The sequence below is a fragment of the Manacus candei genome, unplaced genomic scaffold (assembly GCF_025592945.1).
Source record: "Manacus candei isolate 608988 ecotype Guabito, Panama unplaced genomic scaffold, ASM2559294v1 h1tg000050l, whole genome shotgun sequence".
In the NCBI taxonomy this organism is placed as follows: Eukaryota; Metazoa; Chordata; class Aves; order Passeriformes; family Pipridae; genus Manacus; species Manacus candei.
This window is the reverse complement of record NW_026138098.1, coordinates 31,038,617-31,065,793: the sequence shown is the minus strand read 5'-3', so window position 1 is coordinate 31,065,793 and position 27,177 is coordinate 31,038,617. Positions and strand designations below refer to the sequence as shown.

General features: G+C 41.8%; 2 protein-coding genes across 4 annotated transcripts in view; one reads left to right on the top strand and one right to left on the bottom strand.

Annotated features, from left to right (window-relative positions):
• Window positions 1-27,177, bottom strand: part of CABCOCO1 (ciliary associated calcium binding coiled-coil 1) — a 228,659-nt gene that overhangs the window by 101,740 nt on the left and 99,742 nt on the right. The gene's annotated exons all lie outside the window — the stretch shown is intronic.
• On the top strand, window positions 6,500-26,806 carry TMEM26 (transmembrane protein 26). Its single transcript, XM_051800226.1, has 6 exons — window positions 6,500-6,842; window positions 9,956-10,034; window positions 16,991-17,104; window positions 17,594-17,814; window positions 18,849-18,925; window positions 21,209-26,806. Exons 1-6 carry the CDS (start codon window positions 6,652-6,654, stop codon window positions 21,622-21,624), a joined length of 1,098 nt encoding a protein of 365 aa, XP_051656186.1. The 5' UTR covers window positions 6,500-6,651; the 3' UTR covers window positions 21,625-26,806.

Here is a 27,177-nt window from a genome sequence, read left to right as displayed (position 1 = left end):
AGGATTCCAAGCCAAAAATAGAAAATTTTGCTCTTTCCTAATGACAAATGCTATAGTTTTCCCCAGTAACTTCAGTTCTCCTGCTTCAGTCATGGTTGAAATAGCACCTGCAGAACAAGGCTGCTTTTCTTCTTCTTCGAAATATTCAGTGCTGCAGAACTCCTGTGTGTTCTCAGAAATAGAGCCCTGGCTGGAGGAGGAATTAAAAATCCTACTAAAATACCTGAAAAACTTTTCTTTCTTTCTAGTTCTTAAAGAAAAACGTGGTCCTTCCGGAGGGCTTTTTTTCTGAACTACAAAACCAACAGAAAAGTCGTATAACTGTAGAGAGCTATAAAGCGCTTGTGTGCTTTCCCCCAGTTTTAATCAGAGGGGAAAACACACCCCTCTGTGCCAGATTTTGGGGCTGCAGAAGCTTTGATGTCAGCTCTGCCAGCTCACACCACCTACTACTCTGGTCAGGGCCCTGGTGCCCATTGCAGACCCACATCCACTCATAACTGCAGGGTCAGGCAGTCAGTGCTTTCACCTTCCTTTCTAAAAACCTAGACTCACAATGCATTAAAACAGGAACTGGAATTTGGGCTAAGTTCACTTTCCTCTATCAGATCTGTGTCTTGGAAGGCAGTGCCAGCTATCCAAAATAGCCCATTTGATGGGTCCTATCTTCCAAGGAAAAGCTATAGAGGAGAGAAATGACTACAGGCACAAGAAGGGAAGCATTGAGTGGAAATTACATCCAGGTTATAGAGATGCAAGAGAGAACAAGAGCAGGCTGGCCACTGGAAGCCTTTTGCTTCTTCCTTCATGGGGTGCATATTTGCACTTTGGATAATAAGTGTATTTTGAGACCTGATTCTGCAGCTGGTGGTGTCGGTACAGGGGGGCACTTAGATCACATCTTAGTGGCAAATAGAAAGGTGCCTGAAAATACTGGGGGCTTTATTTTCAGATGAGGGTGTTTTTACCTGCCTCCTTTCCTCTGAACAAAGACATGGTGCTCTGCTTAATTGGACACTGAGCATTTTAATTCTTTTTTTTTTTTTTAAATGAAGGAAGAGAGCAGCAGAAGCAGGGTTATAAGAAAGAACAGACAAGATTTGTAATGTTCATTAAGCCAAAAGCTAGGAAATTAGATGAAAGAAAACTATCAAGGGTGTATTCCTTTGATGACTGAAACTGAGACTGAAAAGTTCTTTTTAAGTGAATTATGATTTACTGGATAACAGATACAGAAAGATTTCACTACCACCACCTGTAAAACCGCATTGGTTTTTATCAAGTAGCTCCTGTTTAGCCCATTTAGTTGATGAACATTCTTCTCAACTAGCAAATATAAATGACTTATGGGGATAATATTTCAATATGTAATGACATTGCTATATCTTGGATTCTTTTAAGATCAGGGTTATTAAATATTAAATATCAAAGCTGTAAATTATTGTAGCAGCTTTATACAACTAAATTAAATTCAAACAAAACCTAATTTCCTTAATCATTGACTGTAATCCTCCAGGAACATATGCTATTAACTCAGCTACAAATGGCACAGAAATTGTACGACTTTAGTTAAGTTATTTTATATCAAATTCTAATCCAGGGCAGAGTCCTCAGTAAATCTCCTGCAGGGATTTTAATGCTTCTGCAATCATATTGGATTTTTACTGGAGAGCTAATCTTTTTATACTCTGTTTCTTCACTCCTTTATTCATTTCCTTCATACCCTTACTGAGCTTAGCTGGTACCTGCTTTCACATATCATGTTTTGAAAGATTTGGCTTTCCTCTCTTGTATTTGATGGGCAACAGTTAGGCTTTCATGTATGCCAGAATTGGGTAAGTTTTTTTGTTTCACATGTGCAACTGAATCATTCCCATTTGTGTCAACATGTATGTTAACTGCCTCTTGTGATCTCTCTGTAAGGCTGTCAGAATTATTCACAGTTTGCAGTCAAGCATTGAGAAAGCAGAACAATTTCCTCCTCTTTAAGAACCCAATGGAAGTAAAATTAAACAGATTTAATTTAAGGAAGAAACTTCCTTAGAGACTCAAGGAGTCTTTATTGGATAATAAAGAAATAAACTTAGAGCCCTAGGAGGTGAGACTTGGGGAAAACTCCAGAGATCATCCAGTCAGCCCTCTGCCCCACACTGATCAACTAAACTGCTGTCATCCCTGACAGATGTTTCCCTAATCTGTGCTTAAAAGCCTGTGACAATGGACATCTCTCTATACAATCTATTGCAGTGCCTCACTAGCAAGAGGTGTCTTCAGACACCTACTTGCAATTTTTTTTATTTTTTTTTTTAAGCCTTTTACTTCCTTCCCTCTACTTTGGGACTGGAAAAATGAGGCTATCCCTGGCCTCTTGGCAACACTTGGCCACTTCCATCTCTCAAGTTTTCTTTTCTCTAGACTGAATCACAGAACCCCCTTGCTATCCTGTCAGCTCGCTCTTGGAAAAGCATCACCTGAATTAGTGTAATTTGACTGAGGTCTGAAATCCAGCACGTTACGCATATGTTTATACATCCCAGTGTCTCTGTCAGAGCAGAACAACCAGAACAACATTGCTGACTGAGCTGGTTTAAAGGTAAACCAGCAGGGAAAATGAACTCAACTCAAAAGAGAGATTATAAATCAGAATAACAATTTAATAAAATAATACAATAAGTACAGTTATACAGACAAACAATTGGGTTTAACCCACAAAAGCCAAATATATAACCCAGCACCTTGGGGCATGAACAGAGTGGTGTTCATTGGGCCCCCTGAGCCCCTGAGTCCAAAGGAAAAAGTGAGGGGAAAACCTGTTGGTGAGAGTGCTGTTGCAGTCTGGTCAAGAGTGGTGATTGCAGTCCAGTTGAGGGTGGTGGTCTCAGTCTGATTGAGAGCGGTGAGCTGCAGTCTTCCTCTGGATCCCACGAGTGGTAAAAAGGTTCCAAAACTCCAAGTTTGTATATTCTCCAGTTCAGGCAGGAATGCTCAGTCCTTCCCTCAGAGCGGGGAATTCCATAAAAGGGTATGAGGACAGGAACATCTTCCTATCTCGCAGGCCTCTACTGCTAACAATTTCTGAGAAATGGCATGGAAGGCTATAGAATACACAGTTTTGGGTTACACCCATACCATGATGAACTGGTCTCAGCTGTCCTAACTAGGACACTGACTCACAGCAAATTTATGACCCATTCTCATCTCCAGTCTCTTCCAGCTTAATACCCTATAATTATTTCTTTATGAATACTGTAAATCAAATCGTCAAAGTGTCTTGAACTGAAGAGGGCAAACAGCCACTACCCTCAAATTTCACTACCAAAACCATCCCAGTTTGTAAACAATAGAAGTAAATTCTGAGACAATTTCTTTTGCTCAGAGCTCTCCCTTAAAACAAAACCAAACTCCCCAAAAACCCCACAGCACATAATCACCAAAACTCAGACACAGACAGTTTTCAGCATCCACACAGACACAGTTTGCAGGCAAAAAAACAAACAAACAAACAAACAAACCCAAAAAACAGAGGAGAGGGTATATCATTAGCAGAGCACTCTATACAGACACAAGCCTTGCTTTCAGCTTGGATCCAACCAACACTACAACCTCTCATACACACAAACTGTCTTGCTCCCATTCCAGGACAATTTCTGAGACCAGAAAGTCTCTATTATTGTAACCATTCTGGGTCAGAGCAAAGGTCCATCTGTTCCACTGCCTGTATCCAACAGTAGACCTAACTCCATCCTCAGGGAAAGAGTACAAGAACAAGGTAAACAAAGTAATTCTCCCTAGCCTGTGATCAATTAGTCTGACAACTGCAAGCTGCAAATAGCAGAAACTATGAAAAGAAAAGAATTGGTGGAACACCCATACATATAATGTCACCAAATAAAAAAATTAACTCTATAAGGTTTTGTGCAGGAGTCAGTGCTGTCCCATTCTACAGTGTACACCTGTACTCATGCTGGGACTCCAAAGAGTTCATCTGTTCCTCCTGCACAGCTGTGCCACCCCCTGAGGGCTTCTGCGCCACCTGACCATCCCCTCACCGAATAATTCCCTGGCAGACTTCCTGTTCATGATGTGTTTGAACAGATAACAGACATTTTAGCTATTATGTTTTTTGCCAATTGTCCCTCACACTCCTTCAGCCAGCCTTATCATGTTTGTACATGTCAGAGTTTATCATCTTTTCAGTTTTCTTCATCTGGACAGCATTTCAACTTTCTGAAGGATGCTTTCTTGCTCCTGCAATCTCACTAATCCTGCCAATGCTGGTTTCTTCTCACCCTTTCTCAAGTTTCTCTTGATACACAGTTATTTTCTCTGTACTTCCCATGTGATTTACGGAAGCAACATCCATACTCCCTGCAAAGAGTTAGGTGTTCCATCTGTCTTACTTTCAATAAGCCTGCTGATCTGCATCTAGTTTTCCTTTTTCAAGCTGAGCAGAGCAATGGTAGAGAACTCTGGTTTGTCTTACTCCTGCCAAATCTAAGCACATTAAGATCCCCCTTTCAGGGAAGCTCTTCAGCTGTTAGTCTCTACATCGTATCCCATAAACCACGGAGGAGTCAAGTCAAGCGCTGACCTCGTGGGCTCCTGAACAAGCTGCTCCACAAATTAGCCAGAGACATCTAAAAACATACTCTGCCAAGTCTGGATGCAATATTTGCCTCTTCTAGACCAAATAAAAGTCATCCATGAGTATTTACTTCCTCCCTCTACTCAGGCTGTTGTGCTGCCACCATGGTCCCACCAGTGAGGGAGGCTGAGTCAATGCTATATATCTTCTTCCTATTTGAGTTTGGGACTTTCACTGAAGTCTGGATTGTTCATTGATTAAACTTCTTTTGTAAGCAAGTCAGCTCCAAAGTGTCTTTAATATGCAGAACTACTAGCTATCAGCAAAGCTCACTGCATCCTTCCAGAGCACAGTATCATGGGAACATCCCACTGATCATCTTTCCAAGTTTGTGACATCTGCCCTGTTAAGATCTCCATGATCAATCAGATATACCAGTTCCCCCAGGTCATTTCTTTGACATTAAGCACTCCCACAGAGGAATATCTTGTTTAAACAATCTCTTGAATCCGTCTGTTCCCAGTTTCCTTTTCTACTAGATTTGACCTTAACACCAGCGGAAGGGCTGTGAACCAGCAGCACTCAAGGCATGATATGGCTGGGTGGCTGTTGGCAGGGGATTATCAGTAGTAGGTCCTTGACTTGAATTAATTTTCCTCTGAGCATGAGGAGTTTGATTTTTTTTGCTTCAACAAGGCACGCTGCACAGCCCATTTATTTACACAGGTATTTCCCCAGCGAGTGATCCATATTGTGGAATGGACTTTTGTTTTCCTGGGTAGGGTTATTTTAAAGTAGTCTTCTCCCCCATTATCCCCTCCCGTCCCCAAGGATATCAGGTGGCCAGCACCAGCACTTCATAAAGGAAGAGGTTTGGCTTTGCAGTAAGGAAAACTTAGATCTTAGCAATTGAGGAAAAATACCTTCTTAGAAAGGTCATAACTCTTAGAAGAATATCTTCTTGTGTTTAAAGTTAAAAAAAGGACTTTTTAAAATTAAATCAGCTAGGAAGTTGGGACCTTTGATAGTATGTTACATGGACTTGATTTGCATTTTTCAGTGGTGTATCTCAATTTAAGCATGTTGGCAGTAAATTAACACAAAACTAGAGCAACACAGTAACAGTTTTGATCAAGAAGAAATTTCTCTTTGGTTGCCCAAGTGTAAATTCAAATAAAATTTATAATCTCTATAAGAAACATCAAAGCAGTTTTAAAACATACTCTGTACTTTATACACTGTTCCCACAGAGGATACTAAAAGTCAGTCTGGAGGTAACTGACCTAACAGAAAACTTCGTGTGGTTTTTGTATACGTCTCTATTGGTCAATTCAGTAATATTAGTACTAGCCCAGATTTCATCCTGATTTCTGGAGTTCTGCACTCCTTAGTCCTGAAGCGGGGTGTAGATGATACAATAGAGTGGCTTAACTAGCTTTTCTGGCTTCTGTTGCACAAGGGATTCCAGTATTGAGCTAAATACACAGTTTCTGCTTTCCAGTACTGCAGTGTTAAACAAACGATTTTAAAAGCTCCCAAGTATGAATTATATCTTTCACGGGGAGCAGAAAGAGGGCTTTTAGTTTGCACTCTCAGTAGTGCAGTGGAGCTTTCAGCAAAAATGATTCAAATTAATAACGTGTCTTACATTTTGCCTCTTTGTTAGAAAATCTACGAGGCGAGAGCAGCAAGTGGGGCTGCAGAGGGATGGTAACTGTGAGAGGGAAACCTCCCTCTGCTGTGTCCCCGAACCGATGATAGAGGGGACAGACGCAACCCTCCCCCACCCCTGCCTTGGGGCGGCCAGGGCTGTTTCGAGCCTGCAAACCACGGCAACATGGAAGAGTGCCTTTTTTTTTTTCCCTTTAAAAAGTTTTCAGGAAGTCTGGAGGAGGGGCGATGCTGTTTCTTTTTTGTTATAATGGGCCCCTTTGTGGAGATGGAAGAGAAGAGATCTGTGTGCCTGCGGGGCGCGGGCTTCCCGGTGACTCCCAAGGTAACTTCCCAGGGCTCCTAAAGGCGCCGGGCCCCCGCAGTGCGGGGCGAAGGGAGGGGGCTGCTCCGGGATGGAGCTGATGGTGCTGCTCAGTGCCCTGGTGACTCGCCTGCTCTTCGTGCTGCACTCTCTCATCGGGGTCTGGAGAGTGACTGCCGTGAAGAAAGAACCCAAGTACTGGCTGCTGGCACTGCTCAATCTTCTCCTGTGCCTGGAGACAGGGCTCACCCTCAAGTTTAAGCAAGGCAGAGGCTACAAATGGTGAGCATATCCCGGCGGAGCCCCTTTTGCTTCTTTGCATGTACTTTGCTGGAGATGGGACGCTGCCCCCGAGAGCAGGGGCTTCCCTGGCCCCGGCGTTCAGGGGTCGCGTTTGCTCCCCGGCTGCTCCTGGGCGGCGGGGATGGAAAACTGGTAGAGTTCGGCCAGTCCATTGCCAAACAGAGGGCTTTCAGGAGGGGCAGTTCTGCAGCAGACTACTCGGGAGCCACTCTGTATAATTGTGCGTGTATCCATACTAGCAGCGAAGAGTGTGGGAATGTAGCTGCAGGCAAGAGGTGGATGCTGTGAAGCTGTGGGCTGGGGACGCTAGGGGCACCTCCTGAGCCACTGCCTGTCGGGGCTGCACGCTGCAGAGGGATGCTGGGGCACCCACAGGGATTCCCTGCATCTCATACTCTGTCCTGTCGTGCCCTGGTTTGCACCTCCTTCCCTAAGGACTGTATTCCCATTCCCTCCTCCTTCCAAGAGTGCTAACACCATGCTAGTGCATGAACCTAAACTCAGTGACAAATAAAAGATGAGCGGCAACCACTCTTCTGATACAGCAGCAGTGGCTTAAATATTTGGATTTGAGAGGCTCTTCCAGAGGGGAACTTTCATGCCTGAAATGCTGCCCTAGAAATGAACAAAAAAGTTAGTCATCGCAGAGCTTGCCCAAGCACATGGGTTTTTACGTGCATCTAAAGAATTGCTGCTGTCATCTACAGCTCATCAGTGCTCAGGCAGCCAAAACAAGTGCCCTGTGAAAAGGAAGCGGTCATGTAAATAATTGTCAAGATTTCACTAGGACCTTTTATTGTTAAAAAACTCAAACTGCAGGCAGGCCCTGAGACAAATCCAGAGCCCCAGAGTATTTCCATGTTCTTAAATTCCTGCCCGTTGCAACATGTGAAACTCATCATAACAGAAGCAGTGTTGTGTGACAATTCACACAAGTGCTCCATGCCCTAAATTTGAATGTAGTAAAAGCAGCGATAATGTCTGGGACACTGGAAAATTTAACAACAGCACAGCCCCAGATGCAGTTATGAGACAGGCAGATTGAGTAGACCCAATTCACTTGGGAAAAGAGGCAGCAACAGAGTCTTCATGAAGGAACACTTGCTATGGCAGCTTTTGGAAAATCCAAAGAAAAAAAGATTCTGAAAGCAGATCCATGTTAGATTAATACATGTGCTAAAAGACTGGGCTACGTTTAGTTAGAAGGAAATTTTGAAAGTGGATGTGGTCCAGCGCCTAAAACAGCACAGTAAAGACATTTATAGGTAAGAACTGTAGACAAATGATCAGTATCTATTTGTATCAGGGTAATTTTCTACTCCAGTGGAAAACACATTTAGAACAGGAATTACCAGAAGCATTTATAGAAACACCTCTACAGACAGTCACCAATCCAAGCAAGGGGCAGACTGTGCTGCAAGGCTCCTGCCTCCTAGAGCCTCATATTGTCTCTGTTCATTACTGACAGAGAACTGTTCCTTATTACACCAGCATAAAACATTAAATGGCACATGTGGAGAAAAAGTATTCTTGTGAGCCTGGCCATGTAACATGTCCTCTAGATTGCCTCTTCTGACAGAAAGGCAGGGTTAAAGCCCCTGAAGTCTCCTGGCCTGATCTGGTATCATTAGCTCAGTACTGCTAACCTGCCAGCTGGACAGATTTTTCATGTGCTCAAGTCCTACAGGAAACACTGTAAAATATGTTAGTTCTTCCATTCAAATGAGAGGTGTGTTCTCTCCCAAAATAACCATGCTAAAAACCCACAGAATCATAACTTTTTTTATTTTTTTAAAGAGTTAACAACAAAAAACCCCACTGTCAAAACAAACAACACTTCCAACCTTGAAAAAGAAAACAAAACCACTATGAAAACCTAAACCCAGACTATGTTACAGGGGATTGTTTGAAACATTTTAGAGCAGCTCAGCAACCCAGTCATTTCCCTGAGCAGCAGGGTTTTTTTCTTTTCTCAATATCTAATCTCCCCACTGGAAAAGTCATGATTATCAAAATAAAGGTACATTCAATATAGGAACAAACAATAAATGCAACAGCATTTGACCGAAGTGTTGCTGTAGTTGCATACTTATAAGCAATTTAGATTCACTGCAGAATGTGCCAGTGGTAGGATAGAAGAAACCAAGCAAATGTCCTGAGTTTGACTACACTGCCCTGTCCTGGGCCGCACATATAAGTGATACAAAGGCAGCTGAGCATCTCAGCAGTGTTGCAGCAATGCTCACTCATTGGAGAGCAGAGTTAGATGGAACATTAGTGGCATCACACCTCATTCCTACTCCAAAAGGATAGGAATTGCCAAAAAAACCCCACCCCAAACAAATGTCATCTGTTTTATAAGAGAACATCAACTCTCACAAGAATCAGTACTTGCAGAGGGAGTCATAAAACCTCTCCATGACTTCTGCATAAACCCAGCTAAAGAAGCTGAAGATAATAAAGTTTCATCATCCCAAGTGATACAGAAGACTGGCAAGGAAAGAACTAGAGACAGAAATCCTGAAGAATTATACAACTGCCAGTACAAATGGGGAAACAAGGCCAAGACCCATTTTCATAGACCCATTTTCAGTGCACAGCCTGCACTGAAAGACTTACTACTGAAGAAATACTTGTTATAGGCAAACTGATGCTATTTCTACATTTCCTGTGTCAATGCACAGGATTCTGACCCACAACCTTTATCCCAGCATCACTCAGTAAAACGACTCAATGCATTAATTCACTCTTCATGAAATCAGAAAGAGTATGTTAGCTAGAGGCTTTTTAAGTACAGAGAGTGCTGTGCTGGAAATCCAAACAGCAAATTGCCTTTGGTTAGTTCTTAAAAAGAGATTTTAAATAAACTTCCATATATGATCCTAGATGCATGTACAAATAAACCTGTGATTTATAGTACTGACACAGCATAAGTAATCCAGCAAAAATAGCAATTCTTATTTGCAGTTACCCTATTTCTTAATATCTCATATGGTAGAGGCACAAGATAACTTTTCAGTGCAGATAATGTTTGGATATATGGTATTTATGATGTGTTACAATACCAAAATATCTTTTCTTTTCCTTCACAGGTTTTCACCAGCAATATTTTTATATTTGATTTGCACAGTACCATCACTATGGTTGCTAGAAATTCATCATGGGACTCAGGTATTTATTATGAGACAAGATGAACTAGTTTGAAATCGACGCATTATTTGATGGGTTGGATTTGGGCATACAGACAGAAGTCTGCCAAGTCTTGTTCCAGTTCTCTATTTCATATTGGTGGGTCTCCCAAGCCAGCTATACTATGACTACTGTGCACTTCCTAATTATCAGATAATGAGCCTCATTCCTAGCTAAAAATGAGACCATTTATTTGTATTTATCTGGGGAACTGAGGACTAGAAGTTTGAAAAACACAGCCTTTCACCCCCAGGTTACCAACATGAATCTTGCTCAATATGATGAAAGAATTTCATTGCTTTGGAGGCCTTTGTAAAATAAAGTATGAGTTTCACAGCACTTAAAAGCAGATAACACAACTCCAAAAAAGTAAAAACTGAGACAAGTGTCAGTGAAAGGGGTCTTATACTCAGGTTACCTCATATTTGCTGCAACCTAGGAGAACACTCACTGGTTGTTACCACAGCCAGTAATTTGTCTGTCAGTGTTTATATCCTTTCTTTCTTTGTGCTGCACAGTAATCTAGGAGGGGGGTGTCTGGATTCCAATTCAGGACTAAAACACACAGTAACACTTTTAAAGGCAATTGTTCTGGGGTCATTTAGGCATTTAGGGCCAGAACAGTCACTTAGCCCAGCAGCTCCCATTGAGTGAACCATCTCCTCATGCAGGCTGCTTTCAAGTCCCTATAGCACTTCCATGTAGTGAAAAGGAGATTTTGTCTATCCCAGCATTTGCACATATGCAAGGCCTTATATCCACAGCAGTAAAGGTTCTGATTGAAACAATAAAAAAAAAGTAACAGAAGAAAATACATAAATTAGACTAAGAAGACCTAGTGCCTCATTTTCTCCTTTGAAACATTGTTAGAGCCCACAGAAACATAATCAAATATTCAAAATTGTGTTTACACTGAAAATGCCTGAGGCTTTTTCTAAATACAGCAGCAGGAATTTATTGTCTTCTTGTTTTCCCAAATCTCCTTAAACAGTCACAGACAGGTAAGGTGGATATTGAGAACATTTGTCATAGTTAAACCTGGTCCAAGAAACAGGCTAATTCTGTAGTCAAAGGCAGCAGTTTATTTCCCAAAATGATGTTAGAACATGGCATACTTTGTTCTTATTGATATACTGCTACTGTGAATTAAAGGGGAAGTATATCAAGTTAACAGTTTAGTTTATATCTGGAGAGATAGGATAGAGAGTTCTGGAAACACACAATCTAACAGATTCAAAAACAATACCTCCAGAAGGCGAAAAGCCCTCCTATCAATTAACCTCAAACACAGCACCCTGATTAGGCCTACTCTCAATACAAAGTATTCCTGGGACTTTCCTTATTTAAATACTAACAGAATGTGTAATTATGCTAGATCAACACTTTTAATTTATTCACCACGAAAACAGTTTGTGGTCTTTAAGGCAGTAGAACTTTGATCTTGTGTTGAATCTTTACCAGGAAAGATCAGCTGCTTGTGTTGGTGTTGTTATTTAAAGCAGGTGTTAATAGGCAGCCCCCCTCCCTAAGACAGAGGCAATTCTGCCTCTCTGTGTACTGCAGAACTGGACATAAGTAATACCATTCATATATCAACAGTGAAATACTGACTGCATAGAAATTACTGCTTTGTGGTAACATATTCGGGAATGAAATACATGTTTGAGAGAGATGATAAAGTAAATTGAACTGTACTGAGAGAAGACATTGCTGTCTGCAAAATAGAGTGTCAAGAAAATTAAAACCATTTAATCCATTAAAATCCCCAAACATTCTTTCTTAATAATGTACAGTATCTCAGAGAAAGAAATACCCCTGTTACCTTTTCAAATGCCAGGTGTATCACTGCCACAGAAAGCAATAACCGACCACCTTTTGCAGGGCTTACCCGACTACCAGTGCTGGAGTCAGTGTAGGCTTCCAGTCAGTAATAAGGCAGATACTTGTAAACCTTGTAATAATTTTTAACCACCTTAAATTGAATATTTTGAGGAAATAGTGAATATTACTGTCCATTCCCTCATTCTGAGGTGGGATTCTCTTACCAGCTAAAATTATAGCATAATGATCTCCTCGAAGTGATCTTACATCTTTCACTATTTCTTTCCTCCCATACCCATTATATTCCTCAATTTGGAAAATAGCTTAAGCAATCATTTCTCCCTGTTTTACATTTCAGCTTTCCTGTATGAGCAAAATGAAGCAGTCAGGAGTGCTTTGAATTTCTGACATCACACGTGTTGCCATAGTGATGGCCACACTGTTTGCAGCAAATCACAGACAGCAAGCAGGGTACCTGTTCCTTGGCAGAGGGCCTGCTCCAGGGAAGGGCTAGGCTCTTCCAAAACATCCTCAGCCTGCACAGCCTCCATGCACATTAACAGGTTAAATGTCATGGTTGAGTACCCTCAAGTGCCAATTTTACCATCCCAATGCTGGACCCAGTGTGAAGAGTTTTAGCTAACCTCCGTTTTATTTGGGAATAATGGATTGTAAATATCATGCAAACAGAAATTGCCTGAATTAGTTTGGTGTTCCAGATGTCCCCCATGCACTGGCAGTGAGCTCTCTGCAGGCCATACACTGAGATGTCGCCATGTCATGCAACAGCATTTCTGTTTTGATTAGATGTTTTGTAAATCAGAGGTGTGTAAGCTTCATCTCAGAAGAAAGAGAAAGTAAACAGAGCTAGAATTTATACAAAATGGGTATAACTTCCTCCTGTTCTATCTTTGCACAGGAAAAAAAAAAGGCATTTTTATTTAGCTAGATACAGTCTCAATACCTAGGAGTGACTGGACTCTAGTATTAAAAAGGTAAAATGTTTATCAAATGCCTGTGAAACACAGTATCGAGTTTTTCCTTGTCACGTTCTGTCATGGTTTGAGATAGCACCAAAATCCAATCCCCAGCTCTATTCCCCCTCCCACATCTCAACCTAATGTGAGATGGGCTTTTCCAGACAAAACACACCGGACTCAAAGTGGGGGAAAGGGAATATATTACAATGACTGTACAAATAAATACCATATCACCTTATACACACGATCACAAACTATCTCTACCATAACATATGTATTTACAGTGGACCAGATCTCTTCTCCCCTCCAAATAAAAGTCCAGGAGGGAAAGAAGGACAGATCCCTTCCAGTCTCTGAACAGCAGCATCTTCTGAGGCAGCAGTCTGTCTTCTTCACATGCATGCAGCAACTATGGTTGGCTTTCTGCCAGCACTCACGAGGGAGGTATCCAACCTCTCTCGGCCCCATCGCCTCCAACCGAGGGGTCTTCCGTGGGCTTCGTAACCCCAGACAAGGTCGTTTCACCACGTCATATCACGAAGACACAGGGGGGTCTTCGTGACGGTCTGGTATCTCTAGGAGACTCAGGTCCTTGCAGGGCCTCTGTGCCCTGCTCTCAGGCTGCCACCGTGGCAGCAGTGCAAGGGGGGGAGCCAAGGTCAACTCCCCCCGCATTCCTCTGGCCGTCCCGGTCCAGCTCCGGGACGTCTTTTGAGCTTCTCAGCTCCTCTCTCTCTCTGGTGCTGCATACTCCAAGGCTCCTCTAAAATAGGAGTCCGTCTACTCCTCCTTCCAGGAGGTCTCAAAGGAGTTTTAGGGGATCTGGTACAGTCTTACCCCCAGAACTCTGTCTCTCAGGCTGCTGGCTCTCTTTTCTCCTGGCTCTCCTTCCAGGAGTTCTTTCTCTGGTGCTGCATGTTGCTTCTGCTGCTCCTCTAGTTCAGGTGTTATCTCTCCTGGCTCTCTGCCACCGTTTCTCTGGTCAGTCCCGGCTGCTGCTCTGCGCCCATGGAGAAAACATCTCCCGGCATAACTACAGGCATCTAGCCCAGCTTTATGCTGTTCCAGGTCCCCGCAGCCCCCAGCCAGGGGCTGGGGGGCCCCAGAGGGCCCAAGGGGCTCAGAGCCCCTTCCTCATGGCTCACAACATGGCCACCTCTCCTCAACAACCCAACTACCACTCATCTCTTCCGGTGAGTTTGTGATATGTTTACATTTTCGCAGGAGCGCCCATTGGACAGAACTCCAAAACTTCCAGGGGTTTCCACCCCTTGGGGTCTACCACCTTTTTTTAGCCTCTGGGGGAAACCAAGATTCAAACCACGACACGTTCCCATTAAGTCACTGCACATCCATAACTTGCTAGGTAAATATGCCTGGCATCACCAGTCCTATTTACATGCATATACATGTTGAAAATAAAGGCTCTTCTCCAAACTTTCAAGTGAATCACTTCACAATCACTACTTAATAAATATTCAGAGAGGAACAAACTGAAACAAGACATGAACATACTTAAATGAAAAAAAAAAGGAGCCTACTTAAACAACTGGCTTTTGCAGATGCAATTTTCCATTTCCTACCTGCAAACAGTTGAGAAGAGCTATGGACTGGCCCTGGGAGTGCCATTCAGTCCAAGTTCATGGAGCCTTGCACTGAAATGGAAACCCACTTCTCAGCTGGAAATACTCACAAAAGTGACAGACACCAATAACACAAATTAATTTTCTTAGAGATATTTCCTGCCCCTTTGTGCCACTAGAATAAGATAAAAAGAGGTTCCTTGCAAGCCCCCTGTAAGCCGTGGCATGCTTTCCTCCACGTCCTCCCAGCAGTGCGAGCTCCTAACCCCTGCAGCTCCTCTGCCGGTATGGAGGGCATGTGGATCAGCCCTGAGATGATCCATAATTGGATGTGCTTGCTGGTGGCCCAGGGAGAGCCACACCACATGCTCAGAGCAGCACTCACACACCTTGCTACCCACACACTGTAACTGCTGCAGGCTCCTGTTTCGGTCCTGTCCTTCAGTCGCCTGTCTGACTTACTGGATGTTGGCACAGAGTTTGGAAAGGGATTTCCACTGTCCTTGCACATACAGCAAGTGTGGCAAGTAGGCTGCCCTACGTGAGTTCTGCCTCAAGTTCAGCAAATTCATCCCTGAGCAACAGGGTTTTAAAACACCAATCAAAAAAAATCTCCAAACTTGGATGTGAAGTTTGATACAGGTTCATGGCTCTTATCCTCCTACTGTGCCAGACCAGGCAAGGGTTAGTTCAAATGCAGACGATGACAAAACAAAGGCTGTTGGAGTCAGCCTTCCTCCTCCTCCATGAGTTGGCAATCCCTTTGCCCTACCCAGGCTACTTGTTGATATTCACTTAATATTCTGGGGTGGTTAGGACAGTTATGCAATATTTTTAGGTCATGGCCTCCTCGGCCAACTGTGTCACACTGCCTGTGCAGGTAATCCAGAAAGGTTGACTTCGGGTTGGTCTCCATAGATTTTAGGCTTTTTCTATAGGCAACAGATATAAATGTCTCTCCAGAGTACTAGTTAAATTTGATTTCCAAAAATATCCTCTGCACAAGATGTTTTGTCTCTCTCCTGTGGCTGAAGGGCAAACCCAGGGAGATTAGCCCTGCAAGGCTGTAGCCAAGCAGAGTACCAGCCCCTCCATCTCACTGTTTCCATGGCCAGAGCTTTAGACTTCCCTCTTCCAAATGGAAATATCATCTTCCCCCACATCTGTGTGTCAGTCTTTCAACACTCTCACACCCACTGTCCAAATAAGATAAGCATTCATCTTAGGAGTCTTTACCACCAATTATAAAAGCAACGAGCACTGACATTTTTTTCTAGATTTTTCAAGTCACAAGAAGTTTATCTACCACAAGGTCAGGCAAGAGGCAGCATTTATTCAGATACTGAGCAACATTATCAGAGGCCAAGTGAAGTATCGAAGTAGAATCTGAAATTTGCTGGGAAACGTTGCCCTTGTATTTGCAGGCATTATGCTGAACACAGCTACTCAGTATGCACTCAAACACATTCCAATTGTTGCAGAAAATCACTCCCCGTGCAATAAAATGGTGGGGGGCCCAATGGAGAAATGCAAATCATCTGCTGTTCTCTGGCACAAATAGGACAGGATAAAAGTCTCTAATACCAGCATGGTTTGATTATCTAATTACCCTCCTTTTATTACAATGAAGAGAGATGTTAAGGGGTTGTTATGAAGACAGATTTTGGAACCATAACCCCCCAGTTGCTCCTGGGCCAGCCTTGGGTGTGAAGGTAGAAGGGCAGGGCAGTGCTGCAGATGCAACATAGCCCTGCCACTGGTATACTGCAGTTGGAATAACAGTATGTTTTAGCCAACATTTAGTTTCCCAGGGCACTGGGTACTTGGAGAAAGTACCCAGTACTTTTTTCTACTCTGTGGGGGTAGGCAACAATAAAGGTCCATTTTTCTTAAATATTCCTGTATTTCACCTCACACACTTATGAATTTCCTTACAAAATAAGGCACAGCAGGGACAGAAATGGCATAGAATACAACCCAAATATCCTACCCCAACTCGATTTCAGACTTGAGGGAAATCACACAGAAAAATGAAACAATGGCATTTTCTGAAAACTTTTTCTGGATAGTAGAGAATAGGAGCAGATATTTTGAGAACAAGTTTGAATATAGAGCCTGACCATGAACATAACACATCAGACTGACCATGACCAATTTTTACCTTATTTGATTGTTTTAGCAAAAGAGAGCCCATGTAGGAACCCAGTGGCCTGTTCAGGAGAGCTGCAAGCAGATCACATTCAAAGAGTGCAGACTTGGCAGCACAGAGATGTCACCCACTGCATCAGCCTTTGAATTTACATCCTCTTCTGCAGTACAACCCTACACTTCCTCAGGGACCTACCAACACACATCACTCTTGCCCTCACAAAAGGAATTTCTCTTTTCTGAACAAGAGGGGAATTACATTCAGAGTGAGCACCTTTGTAAACAGCAACGGTGTTTCACAAATGAATCCTCTACAGTTCGGCAAAACAGGACACACTCAGCCACAGAGCACACCTGCTCCCTGTGTGGGATGTTTATGCATGTGTCATGTTTTTGTTCACAACAGTACTGTGGTAATGAGCCTGGGGCAGTTCAGGTGAATGTCAGCAACCAAGACTTCAATCAATCCAGAGACAGCAGTCATGGAAATGAGGGAACGGATCACCACATCATTCAGACGGTGGGACACTTTTCCTATTCCTAGTGGAGATCTTACGATAATTAGAGCAATTAGAGAGAAAAGCTTCTTGCAGAGTGAGTAAAACTAAATATATATATATCTAATTTCAGAAAAGCACATTGTGAAAATGCTGCATACTAACTATTGTTGCCAAGACAAGTATCTGTGTAAAGAGGAGACTCTTCCACAACTCTCTTCCAGATCTCAGTAACTGAACTTAGAAAATGTCAGCGTGATGATCCTGCAAAGGATAATGCTCAGCTGAAAAATGAGAACGGGAGGAGTAGTACACAGAGAAAGACTTGCTATTCATTATCCAAAGTCTGTATTAACATGCCTTTTTCAAATTAGGCCTGCCAGATAGAAATGATTTGCTCTCATACAATATGAAACAGAACAAAAAGCAGGCTCAAGGACAAATAGTCTCTGAAGGTACTTATAGTGTCAGTCTGCTGAAGTTATAGTATGCCATTGTTGTCTTTTAAACAGGCTAAAGTCTTTGTCAATCAGCTCTCTACAATCTGTGAGACTGTATGGACACTGGCCCTCCACCAGACTTTTCTACTGCTACTAGTAGTTGGGAGATGGCTTCTCCCCATTGGAGTCGAAATCACACGGGATCAATTGTCTCAGCTGCTTCTCATGTTTGTGGGAACAGCAGCAGATATACTTGAATTTGCCAGTGAAACCTTGGACATTGAGGATGTTCGGTAAGGACTTTTTGCTGATTTAAATAACTTGCATGGTGCAAGATGCTTGTGTAATGTGCAGTGTTCAGACTGGTGAACTGTATTTCCCATAGAAAACAGAAGGCTACATTCAAAGGCTCTGTTTTCCTACTCTTGCCTTTACCTTTGTGAAAGGCTTAAGTTCTACAAGCTTTATTAGTCCTACAAGCTCTTCTCTGTTGCCAGCAGAGAAAGCATGTCAGATCCATCACAATAAAAGGTTCAAAGAGCCAAACAAGTAGCAGAACTGCCATGCAGCATCAGTTCTTTTGGCTACAGGAGCTGAAACACTGGATACATAGTAAGCCTCCTTCAGGTTAACGAATTGGTTTAAACTGGCAAAGAAGCAACTAGAGTTTGCTTTAGTGATTCATTATCCAAGTTGCTTCTTTGGTTATCTCACATGTGCTTTCTTCATGATAGAATGACAAAGTGTTCAAAGATAAGGAGAAAGGGAGTGACAGTCTGGTATGAATTTTTAACTGTTGTGACCTCTCCCAGAGAAAGTAAGCTCATCTCCCCCTCACAGTGCTGAGAGATGAGCTGTGAACATCCATCATAAAGGAAAAGAGTCACAGAAGAGGTTCATCCTCCCAAAAAAATACTATTTTATTTTTATTAATATCAAAGCAAAGTTTTTAGAGCAGGAAAAGAGGTCCCTCCCACTTGGGAGAGAAGCTTAAGGCTTCCAAGGAATGTAAGGAATGTAATCACTGCAAGTGTAAAGATATCTCTTCTTTGAGCCACAGAGTCTATTTCCATATGCTTTTCATTATAATGTTAGCATCAGATATTTAGTGTAATTACACAGCTGCAACATGCAGCCTGAACAGCAAAAATTCCATACTAAGAGGTGCCTCTGTTTTCCTTAGTCTTTAATCTCAAGAGCATGCATTAATAAATCACTCTTTCATTCAACCACTCTAAATGACATTCCAAACACAACAGGAAACATTTTTGTTATCACATAAGGAAACCGCATCTTTATTGTTATCACTTTTTTCCCCCTCCCATAGGAAGAATTATGCTCTCATAAATGCAATTCTTGCTGTATGGACCTGGAGTATGCTACAGTTTCCACTTGATCTTGCAGGTTAGTACTTGCACGTAGACAAGAAAAGGGAAAAAACGCTCTTAAGTTTTCGCTGGCACATCTTGTGGCTGTGCACACACTACAGGCTATACCGAGGACTTCTGGCAGAGAGCAATTTATATGACAACGACAGCTTTTGAAGAAAGCCCATTATGGTTTCTTTTAAGGAAACGCTTGTTTCTGGGTAACCTCTGATCTCCCCGATAGAACTCTCTACTTTAAGAAAAAAGAAGAAAAAGCATTGTAATATTGTATTGCTCCAGTTGCCTGTTGCTGCCTTAAACTTCACCATGTGAGCTCTCAAGTTAGATCTGGTCTACTATATTATGTCTTCAATGTGGGTAGGTTTCTAGACCCTGTGGAGAGGCAGGCAATTATTAACCACAGAGAACAGCACAGCCAAAAGCACTGGGGACATTATCCCAGGAGAAATTGCCTATTCACAGGAAACCTAAAGGACCATATGACGTTGGGACTGTACACCCTTACCTTAATCTAAAAGGCCCAATTATTCAGTCAGCTCAGGGCGGTGTTTGTCCCTGGGCAGAACGGGCTTTGCAATGACCAAGAAGAACAATGAAAGCTGTCTGAGTCCTCATTTGTTCCAACCATTTTGTTCTCCAGTCACTAGAAGTTTGCAACACAGGTATAGCAGCCCAAAGATGCTTATCCTCACTAGCATCTTACACAAAATTAGTTACTAGGTTGACACTATGACTAAAATAATAAGTTAAAAATTCCTGACCATTTTTTATTATTATTTTATTCACTAGCCTTTGCTTCATGGACAGCACTAGGCTTCGTTTTCAACAGTAAAGTTATGAAAATATTTCAGCATTTCAGCTCAGCAGCTCACCTCCTGAAAAATCTGATGCAATCACATTTCAGATTTATCACAGCTGAAATTCTTGTTATGGTAAAATACATTCTGTTACAGATGCACAGCACTCAGGTTTAAAAAAAACCTCAACCAACCAAAAAACATCCCATACACATCACCACCATCCAGATAAATTCAAACAGCACTTAAACAATCTGTGCATTTTTTTCCCCTCTGGTTGTTGCTTTTCTGCTTGTTTAATTACATTTACCAGTTAGAAATTAAGTTATTGAACACACTTTTCTCTGAAATTATTATGGGTATGGCTTATTTTAGGCACTTCTATACAGTTGCACAGATAGTACTTATTATTCAAGCATCAGAGTGTTTACTCATGCATCCAAGATGACGTAAAAGAAATTTTTAGGCACTTATGATTAGACTACAGCAATGCAGTTAGGACTATTAAACAGCAATAGCACAAAAACATATTAAAAAATTAGCTGCTGCTGAAGCCTTGCCTAATGGATTCAGCAAATTTCTACATTCTACAGTTCATTTTCCATTTGAGTCTCAACTAGTTTTCCCCCTCCCCAGCAATGACTCAAACAATAGAATTCTTTTGGCAAGCTGAAATGTTTGGTAGTTGTTACTGCATCACAAGTAGTGATGTTTTTTAAACTAATGAAATCTCACTGTCCAAGAGACAGGTTAGTTATTTAAGCTACGCGCATTTTTGTAAGAGACAGCCAAAATGACCCCATACAAACCCTCCCAATGGTCCTTCTCTAGGCACCACAACACAGAGAGCATTTGAGCCCACCACCACCTTTATAGCCAAGGGGAACCCATGTATGCACGTTCCAGCAGTTGTGTGCAATTGATACCCAGAAAACTAAGTAACTGTGGCTCAAGTCTTGCATGGCAAGCAGAAACCACACAGTGCTCAATACTGCTCTGCACTAACAGGACTTACTCATTCTGTGACACATGAAAAAGGCAATGGTTATCTGGTGAATCTTTAAAAGCAAGGTCTTAGACAGCCCAGAACAAGCTGAAGTGTAACAGCTCAGGCTGCTCCTATTCAGCACAGTAGTTTTTTTCTTAAAGATACATGAATGATGTATCAGCATGTTGATTTACCAAAGAAATGTCTGGGAAAGTTGTGAAGAAAGATTAGGTGATCTATTTCTGTTTCTTGCTTTAGAAGTGTATAAATACCGGTATCTTTGTGGGATAGAAAAGGGGAAGTGGTTTTTGGTCCTGTTTGCTGGACCACATAAGTGCCTCACGTGAGCTGAGTGTTTTGCCGAAACAAATCCCAGAAAACGGATATGCTGTATGTTGCACAGTTCACAGTTGAATGCATTTATAATCCAGGGTACCCTGTCTTATAAGTGCCCTTTAAACCAACCCTGGCTTTGCTTCACAAAGTTGTTTTAACCTAACTGTTTTGCTTCTAGTACAGCATATTGGCTGCAAACCAAGTGCATCATCCAGGCGGATCCCCAGCCTGCTGCTGTGCAGGTACAGCGCGGAACTGTGGAACATCTGGGTCAGCCTTTTCATACAGGATGGGCCCTTCTTCATTGTGCGTTCAATCCTCATGGGCCACTTCAGAATATTCAATCAGATGCTGGTATTTTTTACAGCTAAGAATGTCTTGGTTGTGACTCTACAGTTGTATCGTTTGGCAGTGATAATGTTCGACTTCCGTGCCACCATCCTGCAGAAGAGCAGGAAAGGAGAGGTCTGTTGCTGCCCATGTGAGCCTTACGAGGCTCGTGCTCATGCTGCCAGTCACCACGACAACGAATTGAAAGAGCTGGTTGCTTTTCCTCCAAAAGAGGAATCCCAAGCTCCGTCAGAAGATCACTGAGCAGTTACTGACTTGAAAGAAGTTCCATTTCCCACAGCTTCTTCAGAAGGGCTTTGCCTGTTTCTATGATCAAACACACCTTGAGTTCTTAAGTCACCTCTTCCACCATGAGAACATTAATTTCTTCTAAATTGTAGGGGAAATTTCTCAAGCAAATTCACAGGAGTGGGACTTCCTTTTTAATCCATTTATATTGTGGGGTTTGACTAGTTCCATATTATTATTATCCACAGGATTTTGTAGGCGTAGTTTGTAGTAGAAAGGTTGTACCAAGAAAGGCTGGGTGCACTAACAAAATTGGTTATTACCATTGGTGGCACTGTGCTAACCTATGTACTTGCATGTATTCAGATAGACAGACAAGCCTATCCATATGGGAAGTACAAAAGCATTTAGCTCTACTTGAATGGTTGGGCTATAACTCCAGTGTGACGAACAATATGTTCACTGTGTATGGGAGCAACTTCAGCAGCAACAACTGTGCAAGTGAAGAGGGATGACAAATGTCTGCTGTTACTGTGACATCTGAACATTGTTCATTCCATAAATTTAAGAAAACCTTCTTCAGATGTTACCTCATCCTTGGCTGGATTTAGTTAAGAACTATGCAACACCATGAAACTGCATATGAAAGACACTTAAAATATGCATGGTCTGAGTAACCTAAACCTTAAAAGAAAACCAAAAGCAGCCTTATGGATCATTAGGAGACAGCTGCATTTGCTAGAGGCATTTTCTACAGAGTTGCTTGCCTTTCTATTTCTACCAGTTAGAACACACGCACAGTTAGAACACACACGCACAAAACCTCACCAAAATATTTGTAAATACTTTTTTTCCCTCTTGATTTCACTGTTCTTACAGGTGAGACAAGTTTTTAAAATATCTCCATTTTATATGATTTTTTTAGAAGTGGCCAGACCCAGGCATACAATCTCACTAGAAAGAAGATGGCACTGCTGCTCAAGTTTGACAAGACAATCTAAGCAAAAGGATTCAGGCACCCACTTCACATTTCATAAAGCACCACAAGGTCCCCTGAAATAACTTGAGAGATTGCCTGGCCTGGTGAGTGTCAAGACCCATTTTTAAGACATGGCTACTAATTAATTTACACTTTTCACATTTGGAATGAACTACATATGTCCCAATTTCTCTCAAGTGCACACTTGAGATCAGTGTAAGGCCATTGACTTTGCTGGACTTGGTTTATAGAGGCTAAAAGTAAGAGAAGTGATTTTTGAAAGTCCACCTAAAAATTAAATTCTCACACAGGTGTGAATTCTCACAAATTTCTGCATCCATTCTGAAAGAGAGCAGAAAAGCATATAAAGTGACCTAATTAAGGTAATTTCCCTTATGAAAAATACCCAATTAAAAACTGTTTTCTAAAGCCTCAGCCATCTAAAGCCAGAATCTGTTTTCAAGAATGAATAAAAAGTGTTTCTGCCACCACTGCAGCAGTCATACACTTATTTATCTACAGCCGGAGAAGCAATGACATTTATTCTTTAAAGGTGAACCTATTTAAAACTTCCAAACCCCAAAGATGTGAGTATTTGTTTATGCTTGTGAGTTTTTCTTACTGTTTTATGCAGGATCAGACTCTTCCATTAGGAAAGAAGAAAATGCATAGCCATAAAGAAGGAAGTCTCATGTACTTCATAGCCCTTTCTACCATTCATACAATAGTAATAATGTGCAATACCTCCTCCTCTTCTTATTTTAGGCCTTTTTCCACCAGAAATTTAAAAAAGCTTATCATTATTTGCCATGGTATTGTGATGTAGACATATGGAGAGTGGAATACAACTTCATTAAGGATTTTAATTCAAGTCTAGAGGTAAAATGTGACATTTCTGATGATGAGCTGTGCTGTCTAAAACCTTTCACACTGGGATGAATTTAGAATCAGTTGGTAGAACCACAACACAGCTCTTCCTTATGGATGCAAGCTGGGACTACTCATATTCATTTTGAGTTTACCACTTGCTGATATAGTAATTATCCTGTTAAAAGGATCACTGCTAATTAATTTGAAGTGTACTGAGCTTGCTAGAACATCATTCTAAATTCATCAGCACAAAAATTGCAGGATGTTCTTTTTTAAACTTGCTGTCTATTTAAAGGCTTAGTTCAGCAACAAACTGCCTACTAGGCTCAGCCTGCAGCAAATGCAAGATCCCCTGGGGTCAGCAGTAGAGAGACTGGTTACAGCAGGAATATTTTACAGAGAACTCTATTTCCTGGTCTTCAGTCTGTTCAATTTTACAGCAGTAAAGCTTCTAATCAGATTTATGGTAAGAAGAACTCGCTCCAGTGTCAGGTGGTTACTACTAGATCCCATTCCCATTCACTCAGACAAAATCCTCCTTCCTGCTTACAATATGATTTGGACTTTCCTCCCCAGTATTGCAGTGATGGCAATCAGATTGCTTAAAACCAAAAGAAAACCCAAACTGACAAAGCACTTCAGTGGTGAGTAGACTACTACCTCCCAACCTCTGTGCAGAGGGGAATCACACATGCCAGGGAGCAGCAGGAATGACATGCAGTTCCCTCTACTTCACTGAGAAGCCTGGGAATGGCAATTATGAAGTCTAGTAGCTCGCATGTTTTGGGCCAAGCAGCAAACCCCAGCTGCAAGCCCTCCTCACCCTTGCAAATGTTCTGAGCAGGAGGATGCAGCAGTGCATTTTGCAGCTGGCTGTTTGAGAGCCACTGTGCCATCCCACTGCCTTCCAGAACTCTGCACTAGGCAAGTGGTAGAATGAGTTCCCTTAAAGATCTGCCAGCATCTGTGGTGCACCCAAGGATGTCACATTTGCTGTGCAGGAAAAGCTGCAGTAAACTTTCAGATGGGGAAAATTCAAGCCTTCAAAATGCAAGAATTTCAGAACATTTATCTTAACAATTATTCACATTTGAGTCAGAAGAATTACATTACTAAATCTGTTCTACAAATAGATATCTGACCATTTACTGTTATTTATTCTGGTTGTTCCTGCCTTGTCCTTTTAGATTATTCCATATTAAACCTCACTAAAATGTTTTACTACTTGTTTTTCCTGAGCTAAAATGTGTTCCTCCTTTCCTCTGGACATTGGCTCAAATAAGCTCATAGCCCTGAGCGGGAAAAACAACAAACAACAGCGATGATTTTATTGCATTCCTGTTGGTATTTGTACTGTACGATGTTCTCTGTGACCATGTGGAAATGGAAGAAAATGTGCAATTACTTTTAAAAAATTCCAACTGCACTTTGCAAATAAAAGGCAGTTACCTCAGGCATAGCTGCCAATTTATTATGTGAGAGCTGACTGTTATATGTTCCCATTAATTATATCTTCCACATGCTGCTTTTCCTTTCCATGCTTCTTAAGTTAATTACTTAGGCCAGATTCTGACTGCAGCCACTGCTTCGAAAACCTACAGCAACTGCAGTTAATTCCATTCACTTCTGGATACGTTGTTCTTTATGCAGAACCTTTGCCTCCAAGTATGCACAGTGCAATCCCACAGAGGATGTGTTTAACATCTGCATACAGGAGGCATTTTACACACACAAATATGTACATGCATTTAGATATCCACACACACCTGGCAATGCCCAATACATACAGCTTTTATTTCTGTTACGATCTGCAAGATTGCTCATAAGAACATTCTGCAGATGTCTCTAAAACACTTACAAAAATACCTAAATGTTACAAATGTCTTGAAACTCAGAGCTCTAAACAGTGATTTTTTTAAAAATTTGTTTTAAGTACCTTGGAATATATTGTTTCCATGCAGATTTCCTCAGTTGAATGAAATGTACTCAATTATTACTTTCCCCTCAAAAATAAAGATTTTTAGAAGAGCATCAGAACAGAACACCAGCATCTAAAACTGCATAAGGCTGTTTCTCTGGTTCTGTGTCAACAGAAAATAGGCAAGTCTTGAAATCAGCAGGTTGGAGAGTCCTTGGTCCTTTATCTGGGGATTCGGTTCTCCACTTTTTTCACACTGTTCTATGAGGAAGGAAGTCTTTCCTTCCTTGTGAGAAGAAAGAAAACAGACTATTCCTAATCTGTAATGGTGAGGCAATAAAAATGGGTCACAGTGGCAGAAGTAGCAAAGATGTTTGCTCAAGATTGTTCATTGCACAAGCAGAGACATACAGCAGTACGGACCCCTAAGGGAATAAATACTCATGAATGAGAGAACCACATGTGAGCTGTGTTCTGAAAACCCTCCCTGGTCCTTTAGTGCCAGCACAGGAAGAGTTCTTGACAGTCAATTCTACTCCAGTGATCTCCAGCAAGCTGCTAGGACAGGAATTCCAGCTATCCCAAGTCTGTCTTGAAGGTGACCCTAAAATGCTCTGTGCAAACTTTCCCTAATTTGGGCTCACTTGGGTCAGGTCTTTTCCCTTAAGGGTGGATAAAGGGGTAGGAATAAAAGCAAAGTAACTGTAAAAAACTTCATTCGTCAACCCAAATCCTTACCTCATCCACTCATACTGCCCTTCTTTCCTCAACCACATTTCTGCCTGTTTTCTGGGCCCACCTTCCAGATCTCAGCACACAGATGCTAAAAGATCTCAGACAAAAGATGCTAAACACTGCACTTCCCACTGCTGCCTGTGAAAATCTTTACAAAAGCACACAAGAATTCAGGCCAAAGATAAAGAAGAGCCAAGCCTACCTCTTCCTGTTGAAGATGAAAGCTATCTACAGCTGCCAAAGAGTTTCCTCCATTTGTTTGTAGCCTACTAGAGGGAGAAGAATCTTTTCCTGGGTAGTCTGTCTGTGAAGGACTAGCTTATTGAAAAAACAGCATCATTTCCTGTAGCCCTATGGATTAATAATATCTCTTTCAAACTATCATGAAGTCACACAAAGTTTGAAACAAGACTGTCCAGCTGTAGGTAAAGACAACGAATTGAAGGGTGGTACAACATAAAAGTGATGCCCTAACCCAGAATTTCTAACTCTGGGTGGTGGGAAAGGCCTCCAAGCCAAGTAAAGCAGGTCTGCATGAGCATCTTCTGTAATAGTGGCTTGGAAGAGCTGAACTAAAAGTTGCTCTAAAATCTTCAGTCTCCTATACTTCTAACTAATAGTATCCTGAAATAATCGTACAGAATGGGTATAATCAAAACTAACACCCTTGCCCCTCAAAAGACTCCAGAATAGTGTTAGAATAGATCTACAGTGTAAAAAACTGGTTGAGTGTTGCTGTTCCTTCATTTGATATTATTCTGAATAAACTGATGCTTCACATTTGAAGAATGTGTTGGGCTTAATTTTACCTGACATCCCATCTAAGTGCTTCACAATTACAGTCTCCTGATAGAATTCACAAAAAAGCTTGTCTTTCACAACAAACTTGGTAGAGGCCTTGTTGGAGCATCTTTCAGGATTGCAAGAGACAATAGTATGTTCAGCAATGGTAGTCCATGAACCAAGACAGCTGTCAGACACTATAACTCACTGCAGCCCTAATCCTGCCTCAGTCAGCACTCACAGTGCCACTGCTGAAGATCAGCACTACACCTATAGTATTACA

What these genes read in the sequence shown, in the direction of transcription:
- TMEM26 (XM_051800226.1), top strand. Translation starts at nt 6,652, where the DNA reads ATGGAGCTGATGGTGCTGCTCAGTGCCCTGGTGACTCGCCTGCTCTTC. An exon ending in CAAGGCAGAGGCTACAAATG is followed by an intron (nt 6,843 to 9,955) that starts GTGAGCATATCC and finishes TTTCCTTCACAG; the next exon opens with GTTTTCACCAGCAATATTTT. An exon ending in TTGGACATTGAGGATGTTCG is followed by an intron (nt 17,815 to 18,848) that starts GTAAGGACTTTT and finishes CCCCTCCCATAG; the next exon opens with GAAGAATTATGCTCTCATAA.